General features: G+C 44.1%; 1 protein-coding gene and 2 pseudogenes across 1 annotated transcript in view; all 3 read right to left on the bottom strand.

The window, feature by feature from the left end:
• LOC145530128 (histone-lysine N-methyltransferase PRDM9-like) overlaps nucleotides 1-12,144 on the bottom strand; it is a 56,499-nt gene extending 44,355 nt beyond the window's left edge. Inside the window, 7 exon segments of the mRNA XM_081550948.1 lie at nucleotides 2,999-3,022; nucleotides 3,869-4,025; nucleotides 5,774-5,823; nucleotides 10,159-10,266; nucleotides 10,574-10,697; nucleotides 11,104-11,201; nucleotides 12,083-12,144. Of these exon segments, the coding sequence (XP_081407074.1) occupies nucleotides 2,999-3,022; nucleotides 3,869-4,025; nucleotides 5,774-5,823; nucleotides 10,159-10,266; nucleotides 10,574-10,697; nucleotides 11,104-11,178 (538 nt within the window). The 5' untranslated portion in view covers nucleotides 11,179-11,201; nucleotides 12,083-12,144.
• On the bottom strand, nucleotides 1,882-2,583 carry LOC145528902 (histone-lysine N-methyltransferase PRDM9 pseudogene; annotated as a pseudogene).
• On the bottom strand, nucleotides 9,172-9,303 carry LOC145530738 (small nucleolar RNA SNORA26; annotated as a pseudogene).
• Nucleotides 12,145-15,494: the final 3,350 nt, after the last annotated feature.

Raw genomic sequence — 15,494 nt, 5'->3', positions numbered from 1 at the left:
ATGTAGAGATGCTTCAGAAGCCTGGCACAGGAAGGGAACTGAGGGCCATCGCCCCCAGTTCTGGAGTTTGCACCCTCCGCCCCCCGTCCCACGGCCCACTCTCCCCTTAGTGTCTTCTGGTGACCGGGCGAAATTCAGCCTCCTGAACCCATCCTGGAAGGATGAGGCCAGGGCAGAGGTCATTCACAGAGGGGAGGGTGTGGTCGACTCTTTAGAACGCCATTGTCTCTACTCTGTGTCGGAGCTCCGTTCTGGGTCAAAGCAAGCATGGCTTCCTGATGCGGTCCCCACCTTCACTCACCGCGGGGCCTTTGTGCCCACCTTGTCCCCTCGTGCAGCCTGGTCACCCCTCGGACCCGTGCTGTGCGTATCTGCTCTGCTCACAGTACACCCCGGGGTCCATCAGACTTCACTCATAAAAGGGACGTGTAAGGATGAACTATTCCATAGTTAAGAATTTCAAGGTCTCTACAGCGTTGACAAGAGCACATGGACACAGGTACGAGGCTCGTGCATAGAGAAGCTGCTGTGTGGGCTTCGAGGACCCTCCGTGTGGGGGTGGGATGGGGGCCGGACAGGGACTTCCTTCACACGTGGCTCCAGGCTCTGCTCTTGGCAGGGCGGACGACTGTCGGCACTGCCTGTCCGTGGAGGGGCTCTGGGGCTGCCCAGCTCAGCAGGAACGGCAGTAGTGGGAAGGGAGGTCGCCCTCCCTTAGCACCCCTGACTTCACACCCACTCATCAGGGCAGCCGAGTGCCTAAATGGCCCCTTCCTCGTCTAGCTCTGAAGACCTGGAAGGTGTGGGGGCTGAAGGACATGCAGAAAACAAAATTCTGTAAAGCAATTATCCTTCAATTAAAAAATAAGAAAAGGTTAAAGAGAAAACCACAAAGAACAGCAGAGGTGGGGCTTGCCTTCTCAGCCAGCCTCTGCCAGATTCTCCCTGTGCTCATGCATCAGACCAAAATGCTGCTGCCTCCACCGTGTGTCACAGATTAGAATAGAGACACAGAGAGGCTGAGCATCTTGCCCCAGGTCACAGAGCTGCTGAGGGCAGGGCTGAGAACTGGACCCCTGTGGTCGAATCTGGAGTCCAGATGCTGTGATGACTCTGAGGGAGAGGCAAAGACCAGATGGCCCAGGCTGAGCCAGGTACACACACACGCACACACTCAGGTGCACAAGGCCTTCACTTTGAGACTACAGAAATCAGAGGAAACCTGAGGGCAACCAGGAGAGGCCAAAGGAGAGTCGAGGCCTATAAGGAGGAGAGGCCACACTTCCCAGGAGGCCAGGGAGTTCTCTTCTCTGGTGAGTTTGTCTCAAACCCTAGATTCCTCTCCCTGGACCCAGGAACTGACTGTCCAGTGGCCTAACTGAGTTGGCTCCAGAATTATGCCTTCCCAGGGGTTCAGCTACCACTGGACCCCACTGCTCTCAGTAATATGCGGGGAATAAGTACATAGTCTGGGCTTCAGATTTGTTTGGAGACAAAATTTATTAGAAGAGGAGTACAAAAAACCATGAAGGCAATCGGCACGAACATCTCCAGAACACTTAAGAAACCCTCTGCTGTTTATCTACCTCCTTTCCTGTCATGAAAGTGTCATAAAGTGAAAGTGTCATAAAAGTGCTTATCACACTCTTTCTTTCAAATATTTATTTACATATTTATTTATTCGGCTGTGATGTGTCTTAGTTGCAGCATGTGGGAGCCAGTTCCCCAATCAGGTATTGAACATGGGTCTCTGCATTGGATTCTTGGCCACTGGACCACCTGGGAAGTCTCTCCTCATACTCTTGGGGACAGTAACGGGTCATAGACCTCCTCTGAGGCCCCCTTAGAGCTGCGGCATGGGGTGGCTGCAGTAATCCTCCTGTGGCTAAGATGTGGTTTGTTGGTCATGACTCACTCACACTCCCTGCAAATATAGGGCTTCTCCCCTGTGTGTGTCCTCTGGTGTCTCATGAGGAGGGACTTCCAATGGAAGCTTCACCCACACTCCCCACAAACATAGGGCTTCTCCCCTGTGTGTGTCCTCTCGTGTGTGATGAGACTTGACCTATCCTTGGAGACTTGCCCACACTCTCCTTACTTGACTCTTATAATCCCTGAGACCCCTGCCCCCATGAATAATTTGCCTGTGTCCTCTGGATTCAGTTTCTGGCTTGTGCTGGGCTCTTCTGTCATTCTCTCATGCACCCCAGAACCCCCTACTTGTCCTCTGGATGAGTAGGAAGAGGCCCTTGAAATCCTCTTCAGCCTTATGCTTTTCAGCAAAGGTTGGGGCCTTTCCTTGGCCTCGCAACCCTCAGGTTTGTCACTCTGGCTATGTGTATCAGAATATCGCTGCTGCTGATTTTGATTGCCTGGGCAGGGATCCTCTGCTTGGAGGTGGTCTCTTGCAGATGGTCTCAGGAGTGTCTGAGAGGAGTGATTGCGTTGGACGTGTTGGCTGAGGAATTTCTGACTGGAGAAGGCCAGAGAGCAGGAGGCACGTGGGTGGATCTTGGGCTTCGGTTCTCCTGAAAGAGGAAGCTTTTGGTCAGGTAGCTGGTTTGCCATGGTAAGGCCTGCCCACTAATCATCTAAGTGTTGACAGCGCACGATTTGTCTCCCATCAAGTGTGTCTTTACAGTCCACTTTTCCATTCCATTCTTATTCTCTACATCTAGAGAAATCCAGGAAGCTTGTGTCAGGAGCCTTTTCTACATATCACCCAGACTAGGGACCTTCCAGCAGCATCAGAAGCAGCGTCTCTCCTGAGAGAGATGGATCTGCAGGGACATTTCCCTGCGTGTAAGTATCTGAAAAGTCATGTTACAGTGGCCACAGGTACTTTACCCTACTGAGAGATAAGACTGATGACTTAAGTGGAATCTCCTGAGCAGCTCCCTGTGAGGGGAAAGGGTTTGTTAAGTAAGGGGTGCCTGGCCTGGAGCCCTCTGCATATGGGAGTCAGCACAGGGGGTGGTTAGAGCAGGTGTGAGTAAATCTCCAGTCTCCTTTCTTCTGAGTTCTAAGATGGAGAACAGAAGCTAAGAAAGGCTGGTGGAGTCTGGAGAGTTAGTCCCTGTTTTATCAGAAAGTGTGAGATCTCCTACCTGTCCATCTATATACTTTGTTAAAACTTGTTTACATGTATTTTTCAAACTTTTACTTTTGTAATTTTATGTTTTAAGGTTACATTATGTATTTATTGGCCATGCTGCATGGTTTGTGGGATCTTAGTTCCCCGACCAGGAACGGAACCCCCGCCTCCTGCAGTGGCAGCGTGGAGTCTGAACCCCTTAACCGCCAGGAAGTCTCTTCTCCATACTTTGTTTCTTCTCCCTTTAACTACTGGTTCAGGAGACTGAGGCTCCACACTGACCACAGATGCCCAGTTCACTGTAAGCTTCCTGAACTTCCCGTTAGTAGGTTTAACTTCCCAACCTTCTTACTTAGGAAATAGTTCACTGACACATCTACTCAGAAAATATATGTTACGGCGTTGACATGACACGTAAGGCATTGAGCAGAGGTCTGGGCATAAACACTAACAAAGCATGGTCCCTATCATCACAGCTGGATTTCCTGAACTACTTTTAGTTCAAAAAAGTGTCAGCACTTTTGCATTTAATGTAATGCTTTCAAACACTGTATGAGTTATGTATCCTTATCTTCACTTTACAGAGGAGCAATCAGGACCTCAGAAACTGTACAAGATTTTCCCAAGGCCCCATTGCTAACTTCATGTCTCAGATCAGTCCAGCTTAAACCCAAGCCTACCCAAAGTCCACGCCACACACCTAGGCCATACTTATTAGCTTTTCTACAGGGATTAGAGGAATTAATTAGAGAAACTCCCCAAATTTTCTCTTACCGACTTTTTGTCTGGGGTGCTGTCCAGCGGTCCTTGTTTTTCTGGGAGGGGGCACAGGTTTCTGAGCCTGCTTGGAGCCACTTGTCTTCAGCAATTTTGCTGCTCCCAGCAATTCCTTCAAACTAGATTTCTTACTTAATGGTGCCTTGGACATTCCCTTCCACTTGAGTAAAAGATAACATGCATTTCTTTAGTTCTTTAGGACTTTATGAAGTGCTTTCACATGCATGACTTTAGTTAATACTTTGACAATTCTTGGAAATGCCTGGTGGAGGGGGGCTTCTGAACACAGGAGTGTAAAATAAGGACCTAAGTGGGTAGTGAAACAAAACTAGAATTCCTATCTTAAGGTTCTTTCCCTTCAACTTTCTGCATAAAAGTGAGAGCAAGGCAGGGAGAATAGTTGGAGGTCAGGGAAAGAAGAGGGTAAGTGCTCATAGAGAAATCCGAGGGGTTTTCTATTAATTAGTGGACCTTTGATGGATGAGGAAGTATGGAAAATTACAGAGGGGACAAAACACATCTGGAAAATAAGGTGACAAAGGAGTGAGATTGAGAAGAGAAAAGATGATCGGCAGAAACACATTTAGACAATAAAGAAAATGAGCTGAAAGTTGCAGGTTGCCATGTCCTAGAGACAACGTTTGGAATTAAAGTAGCTGGCCTTATCAATTCTGCTTGAACAAGGCTGTATGACTAGCTGGTTCTCCTCAGTTTCCTGATCCATAAATTGGTATACATGCTAATTCTTAATGTTACAGTGGACATGAAATTTAATAACATTTCAACAAATCGTTGTGTGAGCTATTTAGTACAGTATGAATGTGAGCGTACATCCCTGCCATCAATTTATCCCTTCAACTGCCTCTATATTTGAAGTCTAGCTCACAGATACTATGTTTAGCATTCTTTGACCTTCTCACTCCTAGGTGAATGTTTAAATGTGGAGTCACTCATTCACAAAACATTCAGGGGGCCCTTGGAGGCTTTGAGCTGGGCCTGGTCTTCTGAGAATTAATGGGTATGGGCCAGGCTCTCACAGCTCACAACACTGGGCAGGCTAAACAAATGATCCCAAACAGGAGAGTTGCCTAATCAGAGCTCAGGGGCAGGACTTGTGACTTCCTCCTGCAAGAACGAGCATTTGAAGTGATGCCCAGATGATGAGTTTCTACTCAAAAGTGGGTAACCTGTGTGAAAGTCCTTCAGTTATTTTCTTATTTGTTGCTTTTCAGTCATAAACCTGAGGTTTGTCAGGGTTGCGAGTTGCTTCCTCTTATTGGAGTGGGAGGCTCTGAGGTAGGGATCCTGTCGCCTTCATCATCCTGGACTGTCCACTCTACACACTGCCCAGCATGTCCTTAAGCTTCCCTTAGTCAGATGTCTTAGCATATCCCTCCCTAGCACAGCACAAAAGAACTGAGGTTGAAAACATCTCTCAGATGAATGATATAAAGATGTATGAATAAACTTCATAAAACTATGTAAGTTTTAATCATTTTGTAAGGAGTTTAGAAAAAGTGCTTTGGATTAGATTGCACTACCAGTGATACTGTGATCTCAGGCATATAATAAATCATTTTTTTTACCTCAGTTTTGTGATCGATAATGGTGATAGCTATATACCTACTTATAGGTACTGTAGGATTGTTTTAAGGTTTAAGTAAGTTTATTCACATAAAATGCTGAAAGTCTTAAATATTGTGAACATAATGAAACAATAGGACAGCCTACTATTGTTGCTGTTCTTACTAACTGTAAAGATGGTGATGATATCAGACACGGTGCTAAAGACTCAGGACAGAAAGGCAGCAGGCTCCAGGATCTCTGTGTTCTCTCCTGTCCTCACCTGTGACTGGATCCATGAGGAGGATATTTTGGCAACAGGATTTGGGAAATACTCACCTTCTGGAGTTTACTGTGCCCCACTCTGAAGGCCATCCTAGAAGGTTTACCTAAAAAATGATGAGAATCAGTGTTTTGGTTAGTAAATGTTTCCAAACTCTGGGCATTCTAATTGAGGACACATAATTCTGAGCCAGAGAGTGACAAGGACAAGGATTACCAAAGGAGGAATGGAAAATGATTTCTGTATCATCAACTCCTATGCTTCCACTGGGAGCATTACATAATTTTCTTAAAATTAAAAAAATATATGAAACTTCATTGTGCCTCATCTGATGTCCATAAAGTATCTAATAAATTTACTAGCCTTTCATGACAAAAATACTCAACAAAGTAGAAATAGAAGGAAGTGACTGGAATATAAAGGTCATATATGAAAAGTCTACCTCTAACATCATAGTCATCAGTGAAAAGCTGAAAACTTCTCTAAGATCCAGAAAAAAAGGCAAGGATGCCCATTTTCAGCATTTCTATTCACCATAATGTTAGAAGTTCTAGCCAGGGCATTAGGTTAGAAAAGGAAACCAAAGGGTTCAATTTGGAAAGAAAGAAGTAAAATTATGTCTGTTCACAGAGGACATGATTTTATGTATAGAAAAGTCTTTAAAATTCCACACACAAAAAAAACCTGCAGAGAAAGTTGCACGGTACAAAATCAACATTCAAATATCTTTCCATGCATGAACAATGACCATTCCAAAAAGGAAAATAAGAAAACAATCCTATTTATTTTTTATTTTTTTAAAACTATATTCAAGATCTAAGTTTAAATTTTTAAAAATATTTATTTTTATTATTTATTTGTGCCAGGTCTTCGTGCAGCATGTGGGATCTAGTTCCCTGATCAGGGACTGAACCCAAGTTCTCTGCATTGGGAGTGTGGAGTCTTAGCCTCTGGACCACCAGAGAAGTTCCAATAATCTTATTTATAATAGCATCAAAAAGAATGAAATAATTGGGAGTAAACTTAAGGGGATGAGAGACTTATACATTGAAAACTACAAAAGTATTGCTGAAAGGAATCTGACACAAGTAAATAGAAAGGCATCTCATGTTTATGGATTTGGAGACTTAATATTATTAAGCTGTTCATACTACCCAAAGCAATTTAAAGATTCAATGCAATTCCTATTAAAATCCCAATGGAATTTTTTTCTGATACAGAAAATCTATCCTACAGTTAATACCGAATCTCAGAGGACCCCAAATAGGCAAAACAATCTTAGAAAGAACAGCAAAGCTGGAGGTCTCTGATTTCAGAACATATTACAAAAGTACAGGAACCAAAAGAGTGTAGTTTTGGCATAAAGTGTGTGCTTAGTCGCTCAGTCATGTTGACTCTTTGTGACCTTTTGGACTGTAGCCCACCGGGCTCCTCTGTCCAGGGGATTTCTCAGGCAAGAATACTGGACGGGGTTGCCATTTCCTTCTCCAGGGGCTCTTCTTAACCCATGGATTGAACCTGTACCTCCTGTGTCTCCTGCATTGAAGGAAGATTCTTCACCTGCTGAGCCACTGAGGAAGCCCGTTGGCATAAAGACAGACATGTCAATCAATGGAACAGAATAGACAGCCAGAAATAAACAGAAATACACTCTTGGATACATGGTCTAATGATCTTCATCAAGGGCGTCAAGACAACAGGGAAAGTTTAATCCCTATAACGAATGGTGCTGGGGAACAAAATATCCATATGCAAAATAACAAACATCTTACATCATGAAGAAAAATCAACTCAGAATGGATTAAAGACCTAAATGCAAGATTTGATAAGACTCTTAGAGGAAAACAAAGGTGAAGCTTCATGACACTGAATCAGCAATGATTTCTTAGATATGGTACCAAGTGCACAAGTATTAGTAACAAAGTAAAAATAGACAAATGAGATTACAGTAATCTTAAAACCTCTGTGCAGCAAAAGGACACAGTGAACAGAGTGAAAAGGATGGTAGAAAATATTTGTAAAGTATGTATCTGATAAGGGGTTAATAAGCATTCACCAATATGAAGCCTACCTATAAGTCAGGAAGAGAACCTGATTGACCACGATGGCACCCTGATATCAAACTTCCATGCTCCAGCATTGTAAGAAAACAAATTTCTGTGATTTAAGGCATGCAGTTTGTTTTGTTATGGCAGTCTGAGCTGACTAACACAGTGGGAGAAGGAATTCAATAGACATTTCTCCAAAGAAGATACACAAATGGCCAACAATCATATGAAAAGATGCTCAATATTACTAATCAATAGGGAAATACAAATTGAAACCTTCTGTGATGGGCAATATGAATAAGAAGACAATAGCAAGTTTGGTAAGGATATGGAGGAATTGGAACCCTTATACACTATTGTTGGAAATGTAAAATGTTGCAATCTTCATAGAAAACAGTATGGAGTTTCCTCAGAAAATTAGAAATGCTGTATGATCTAGCAATTGCACTCAAGAGTGTATTTCCATAAAAAATTGAAAGCAAGATCTTGAATAAATAGTGTGGACATCTATGCATCATTGCAGCATTATTCCCAGTTGGCAAGATGTGGAAGCAATCTAAATGTTCATTGGTGGATAAACAAAGATTATATGTAAGATATATCTTATATCTGTTATATACACATGGACACAATGGAATGTTTTTAAGCCTTAAAAAAGAATTCTGTCATATGCTACATCAGGGGTGGGCCTTGATGATATGCTAAGTGAAATGAACCAATCCAAAACAGACAAATAGTGCCTAATTCCACTTCTATGAGGTATCTAAATTAATCAAATCCATGGAAACAGAAAATATAATCATGGTTTTCAAGGGCTATGAGGAGGAAGGATTAGAGAATTGTTCCTCAGTGGGTTAGGGCTTCAGTCAAGCAAGATGGAAAAGTTCTACAGATTTGTTGTACAGCAATGTGTATATATATCCCTGGTGGCTCAGAGGTAAAGAATCCGCCTGCAATGCAGAGATGCAACAGACGCAGGTTCGATCCCTGGGTTGGGAAGATCACCTGGAGCAGGAAATGGCAACCCACTCCAGTATTCTTGCCTGGAGAATCCCATGGACAGAGGAGCCTGGCAGGCTACAGTCCATGGGTATGCAAAGAGTTGGACACGATGGAGCGATTAACACTATGGCCACTAACACTAATGCGTACATAAATAGCAAGAGCGTACCATACACTCAGAAATTGTTAAGAAGGTAAATAAAGATGTGCAGAGGTATGGTGAACTGTGGCGTATGTATTCCCTATGAAGAATCTCTCATCATGTCAAAACCTTTGCAGACAACCAAATGTTTGGTTTTCATGTCCCTTTTACTACTTTTATTTTTTTTCTAGTTTAAATTTAATGACTTTGGTATTAACTATACACATACTAGTAAGTGCTAAGACTTAAAATCTTCTGGTTCAGTTGTGACTCCAGACAGGATCCAGAGAGGAGTTCTAAAATCTCTTCTCTGGGTTTTATGGAGACTTTCTTTACCCTCCTATGTTAGCCTCTGAAGGCACTGTGTCCACTAGTTTTAATAACCTAAGGGAACAGAAGGACTTCCCTGGTGGCACAGTGAATGAGAATCTGCCTGCTGATGCAGAGGACACAGTGTCACAAACTACTGAGCCTGCATGTGCTCTGCAATGAGAAGCCACTCACTGCAACCAGAGAAAGCCTGTGCACAGCCACGAAGATCCAGTGCAGCCAAAACTAAATAAACAATTTTTAAAAATCTGGGAGAGCAGAAGTTCATAGATGGAGAATTATAGAACTATCTAAATTGTTTTCTCCAGTCTAGCAAGATTAACTCTTCTACACTGTCTGAGCAGCAGAAGAGGAAGTGAGCTGCTCACTTCTATTTTATAATGAGTGCGCTTCATTTTATTTACCTGATGCTGTCTCTGGTCAGTGAAATGTGGGAAAGATCAGGGAGAATAAACAGTTCTCTCAAACCCTTTCCCAGAATTAAAACAAAGAATTAGTTTCACCTTAGGGTAAGAAGATCATGTGTTGTTGTTTTATATACATACATAAATAATGTATCTTGACATAATATGTTAATCATTTCCTCTTCTAAGAGATTTAATCCAATAACCAATTAGGAGATTAGTATTAAATCTCTTTGGTGAATTTATTTCTAAGTTTTCTTTAACTGCCTTTCATTAAGAATGTTTAGCAAAAATAATTCTATTTAAAAAGAATGATAAATTTTAAACATAAAACTTTTGAGACTTACACTGGAAAACCTATACATTCATCTTCACTCAGGCTTATGTCAATTTTCGGCCACAACTACTTTGGAATGCTGAAAATTATGTTTTCTTTGCTAATGGCTGAGATGTAGTTGAGACCTAAGTGCAGGCTGGCTTCAGGAAGACACCTCTAAATCCTCCTGGCCCCTCACCTTGCTGCCTTGGTGTCCATTCTTCATCAGAATCCTCAGTGTCATCTACCTGGGGTTTGATGACCTGCCTGCGGTGATGCATGAAAGCTGGTCGAGTGGCTCTGAAACCTGGAAAGAAGCAAAATATTTGTTATAAGAAGGAGGAACAAAGCACAGAAGCAATGGAAAGTGTCACAAAGTCAGGGAAATCAGTAGGATGAGCTGGGAGAATCTAGAACAAGGCAAGAGGTGAGCTCTGCACTGCAGGGTCAACTTCCCTTTAGTACAAAACAATAAAAATTTCCTCCAGGTTAGTCTCCACACAAAAGGCAACTGTGAGCAAATGAAGCCACCTAAGAGAGGGCCAAGTGAGCACTGAGGGTGAAGACCTGTTTCATGTTTCCCAGGCTTACAGGCACTCAGCACTTCCTGTTACCTATAGCAATCAGCGTTTCGTAGTTCCTTTTCACATTCCTATATCGGATTTTTTCCCATTCTCCCATCTCTTCCCATTCTTCCTTGGAGAAGTATACAGAGATGTCTTTGAAAGCATCTTTGGCCTAAGGAAAATAATAGATTTCATCAGTGATTTACTAATATAAGTCAGACCTTAGAGCTGGGCCTTCTCCTCCACCTTTTATGCAGGGAGTAGCCTGAAGCTACTGGATGGTCTCTGTGAGGCAGGGATGAAGACTTTCCTTCCCGACTGTGTCCTGCTTAACTGAACAAACACTGAACATTTTCCTAACTCTCCCTGGACACAGAGCAGTTGATGATGCTAGTGTCCTGTTTTGTCCCACTGCACCCCACTATCTCAGACAGGACCAGGCATTCCCATCCTGTGTATGGTCACAGAGAATTTCACTCAGCTGCCCAGGCAAGCAGTCTGTGGTCCTTCAGGGACCAGCGCCGTGTCCTTCCTATAGAGCTGGCTTAGAGCCCAGCTTTGCCGCCTCTGTCTCTCACCGTGGGCTTCCACACTGTTCTCCTGGCATCTCCCTCAGTGCTCTCCTCTGGAGACCTGTTCGGCCTCATGGCCATTGGAGTGCTCAAGGCCAAGGTGCCTGTGGAAGAAGAAGGTGCTGAGATAGCCCAGATCACTGTCCAGAGCCTGGTCTGTCTTCCTTGAGTGGAGTGTCCAGGGCAGGAAGGTGAGGGGAGAGTCGGGGTGAGGGTATTGGTGGGATGGACGGACCCTGACCAGCTATGACAGACCAGCCTGATGTGAACTAGCTTTGGTTTCTTTGGTTCCGCTACAGTCCAGCCCCTCCGAGGAAAGGCACTGGGAGGGACGTGTCTGTGGGTGACGGAGGGAGTCCTGAGGAGACCTGGAAGCCCCTAACTGCTGGACTGGGTTCAGGCTGAAATCAGGGCTCTGTTCTAGCGCAGGAGAGGGAATATTTCTCCAAGAAGGGTTTTAAGGCTCTCCGCCTGGGGACTCAGAAAAATCTGGGCATAACGTGGGTTCTACGTCTAAGCGACAGGTCACTTGGCCTGAGGAGATCTGGGTCACACGGGCTGAAGGAACTGGGCTCTTCAGACAGAGGGGACTGGGGATCTTTTGGCTGATGTAGAATGCACAGGGTGAGAGAACTTGGGATCTTTGAGGCTGAGGAAATCGGGTTTTTTTTTTTATTAAGGCGCTTTAGGTCTCCTACAGGCAGGACAGTTGGGATCTTGAGGACGAAGAGTTTTAAGAGCTCCCAGGCTGAGGTATTCAGGGTCTCCGAGGTTAAGGAAATTTGGTCTCTCTGTGATGCTATTTTTAGGGTGCCTCAGGCTAAGGGGAACTGGGGTTACTCTAGGTATTTGAGGGTCGCAGCACTAGGGGATTCGGTGTTTCTGTGGGTGAAGGGACTTGTAGTCCCTGAAGCTGACAAGAGGCAAGCTTCCTTCAGATTAGGACTCAGATTCCTCAAAGCTGATGGGATTTGGGGCCTCCCACCCTGGAATTTGAAGCCATCAGGCTAAGGGGTTATGAGGTTTGTTCAGGGTGTGTTCCCGACAGTCTCCCCGCTGTCCTGCGGCGCTGCCCAACCCGGCCTGGGGCGCGCTAGTAGCTAGCGAAGTCCACTCCTCCCGCGCTGAGGCGAAGTGAAGGGCGAGCAGCCGGCCTGTACCCTGTCAGGCACGAGCGACCAATCGGCGTTGCGACCGAGGCAGTCTGGCCAATAGGCGCCGGGAGGGTGCGGAGCGCGATGAAGGCCCCGCCCAACAGCTCAGGGATTGACTGCTCTGGGGGCGTGTCTGTCAAGAAGCCTCCAGCGCGCAGGCGCGTCTTGGTCGTTTTCTTTGCTGGTTTTCAGGCAAGGCCTCTTACGCCTGGATCCTCAAGTGGGCGGGTTGTCCTCAGGCTCGATGTTTCCTTCCAGCGCCCTCAACTGGAATCTCGGCTCCCCCAGACTGTAGTCGTGCTCCCGGACTTTCTTCTAGGCCCACCTGTGCCCTACCTTGTCAAATCCAGTTTTGGCAAGAACTCTATGTGATGAGTACTGCATTATTCAGGGCAAAAGGGTGCAATTAACTAAATTCTGTTGAGACACAGGATAAACAACATATGGTCAAAGATTTAAACGCAAGGCATGGAATAAGTATGTTAGAAAAAACTTGGAGGATTTTAAACCTCAAAGTAGAAGTGGCACTGATGAGTCATCTGTATATTTAATGTAGGTATTAAAAGCCTTCAGAAATGAGGTATAAATAAAACCTCAAAGCCTTGCAAGTGTTTTCTGTAAAACGAAGCATCGGACTGGAGGACAAAGGATACACAGAGCTGAGTTTGCTTGACACCTGCTGGCTTCACAAGATAAAATAGGGACGCTGTTTCTGGCCCTTAACTAGCTTTGCTCACAGAAAAACAACGTGATTTCCATGTATTGGAAGCAAGACAACTGACTGTGGATTTAGTATCAAGTGGTGGTTTGGAGTCTGGACAGAGAAATATTACCAGGAAAGTGAGTTTACCTCTTGGGGGGTGTTGAGTCAGAAGATACAACCCAGCCAAAGCTCATGGGAAGGAAAAGTGTATTACTTGCAGAACTATGGAGAACACCATGGAGCTTTCCAGAGCAGTGTCTCTCTAAACTGCAAACTTGGGGAAGCTTTAATCTATGGGTACAGGCATGTTCAGGCTTTCATGGTGGCTCAGACGGTAAACAATCTGCCCATAGCAGAAGACCCGGGTTCAATCCCTAAGTGGGGAAGATCGCCAGAGGAGGGCGTGGCGGTCCACTCCAGTATTCTTGCCTGGAGAATCCCACGGACAGAGGAGCCTGGTGGTCCATGGGGTTGCAAAGAGTCAGACACGAGTAAGTGACTAACATGTTAAATTTACAGGCATGTTCATTAAGGGTCTTGGGCTGTGGCAGACTCCAAGCTTCAGTTGATTGAAGTCTTGACAGTTAGAACCAGTCACCATAAGCATCCCTTACATTCCAGCTGGTCTGGTATAGATATAGATATCTATTCTTGATATTGATATAGGTATCTATTCTTCTTCATATTCTTTCCCCTAATCAGTTCAGTTCAGTCAGTTGTGTCTGACTCTTTGTGATCCCATGGACTGCAATACGCCAGGCTTCCCTGTTCATTACTAACTCCCAGAGCTTACTCATGCCCATTGAATCGGTGATGCCATCCAACCATCTCATCCTCTGTCATCCTCTTCTCCCGCCTTCAATATTTCCCAGCATCAAGGGTCTTTTCAAATGAGTCAGTTCTTCACATCAGGTGGTCAAAGTATTAGAGCTTCAGCTTCAGCATCATTCCTTCCAATGAATATTCAGGACTGATTTCCTCTAGGATTGACTGGTTGGATCTCTTTGCAGTCCAAGGGACTCTCAAGAGTCTTCTCCAACACCACAGTTCAAAAGCATCAGTTCTTTGGCACTCAGCTTTCTTTATGGCCCAACTCTCACACCCATACATGACTACTGAAAAAACCATAGCTTTGACTAGGTGGACCTTCGTTGGCAAAGTAATGTCTCTGCTTTTTAATATGCTGCCTAGGTTGGTCATAGCTTTTCTTTCAAGGAGCAAGAGTCTTTGAATTTCATGGCTTCAGTCACCACGTGCAGTGATTTTGGAGCCCAAGAAAATGAAGTCTGTTACTGTTTCAATTGTTTCCCCATCTATCTGCCATGAAGTGATGGAACTGAATGCCATGACCTTCATTTTCTGAATGTTGAGCTTTAAGTCAGCTTTTTAACTCTCCTCTTTCACTTTCATCAAGAGAGTCTTTAGTTCTGCTTCACTTTCTTCCATAAGGGTGGTGTCATCTGCATATCTGAGGTTATTGATATTTCTCCCGACAATTTTGATTCCAGCTTGTGCTTCATTCAGCCTGGCATTTCACATGATGTACTCTGCACAAAAGTTATGTAAACACGGTGACAATATATAGCCTTGAAGTACTCCTTTCTCAATTTAGAACCAGTCCGTTGTTCCATGTCTGGTTATAACTGTTGCTTCTTGACCTTCATACAGATTTCTCAGGAGGCAGGTAAGGTGGTCTGGTATTTACATCTTTTGGGAATTTTCCAACAGTTTGTTGTGATCCACACAGTCAAAGGCTTTGGCATGGTCAATAAAGCAGAAGTAGATGTTTTTCTGGACTCTGTTACTTTTTCTATGATCTAGTGGATGTTGGCAATTTGACCTCTGGTTCCTCTGCCTTTTCTAAATCCAGCTTGAACATCTGGAAGTTCTTAGTTCACATATGTTGAAACCTCACTTGGAGAATTTTGAGCATTACTTTGCTAGCATGTGAGATGAGCGCAATTGTGCAATAGTTTGAGCATTCTTTGGCAGTGCCTTTCTTTGGGATTGGAATGAAAACTGACCTTTTCCAGTCCTGTGGCCACTGCTGAGTTTTCCAAATTTGCTAGCATATTGAGTGCAGCATTTTAAGAGCATCATCCTTTAGGACTTAAAATAGCTCAGTTGGAATTCCATTACCTCCACTTGCTTTGTTCATAGTGATGCTTCCTAAGGCCCATTTGACATCACATTCCAGGATGTCTGGCTCTAGGTGAGTGATAACACCATCGTGGTTATCTGGGTCATTAAGATCTCTTTTGTATAGTTCTGTGTATTCTTGCCACTTCTTCTTAATATTTATTGCTTCAGAAGTGGTCCATACCTTTTCTGTCCTTTACTGTGCCCATCTTTGCATGAAATGTTCCCTTGGTATCTCTAATTTTCTTAAAGAGATCTCTATTCTTTCCCATTCTATTGTTTCTATTTTTTTTTTTTTTTGTTGCATTGTTCACTTAAGAGGTTTTTCTTAATCTCCTTGCTATTCTTTGGAACCTTGCTTTCAGATGGGTATATCTTTTTCCTTTTCTCCTTTGCCTTTA

The sequence above is a fragment of the Giraffa tippelskirchi genome, chromosome 12 (assembly GCF_054371585.1).
Source record: "Giraffa tippelskirchi isolate mGirTip1 chromosome 12, T2T-mGirTip1v1.2.pri, whole genome shotgun sequence".
Lineage (NCBI taxonomy): Eukaryota > Metazoa > Chordata > Mammalia > Artiodactyla > Giraffidae > Giraffa > Giraffa tippelskirchi.
This window is presented reverse-complemented; position numbering and strand designations above follow the sequence as displayed.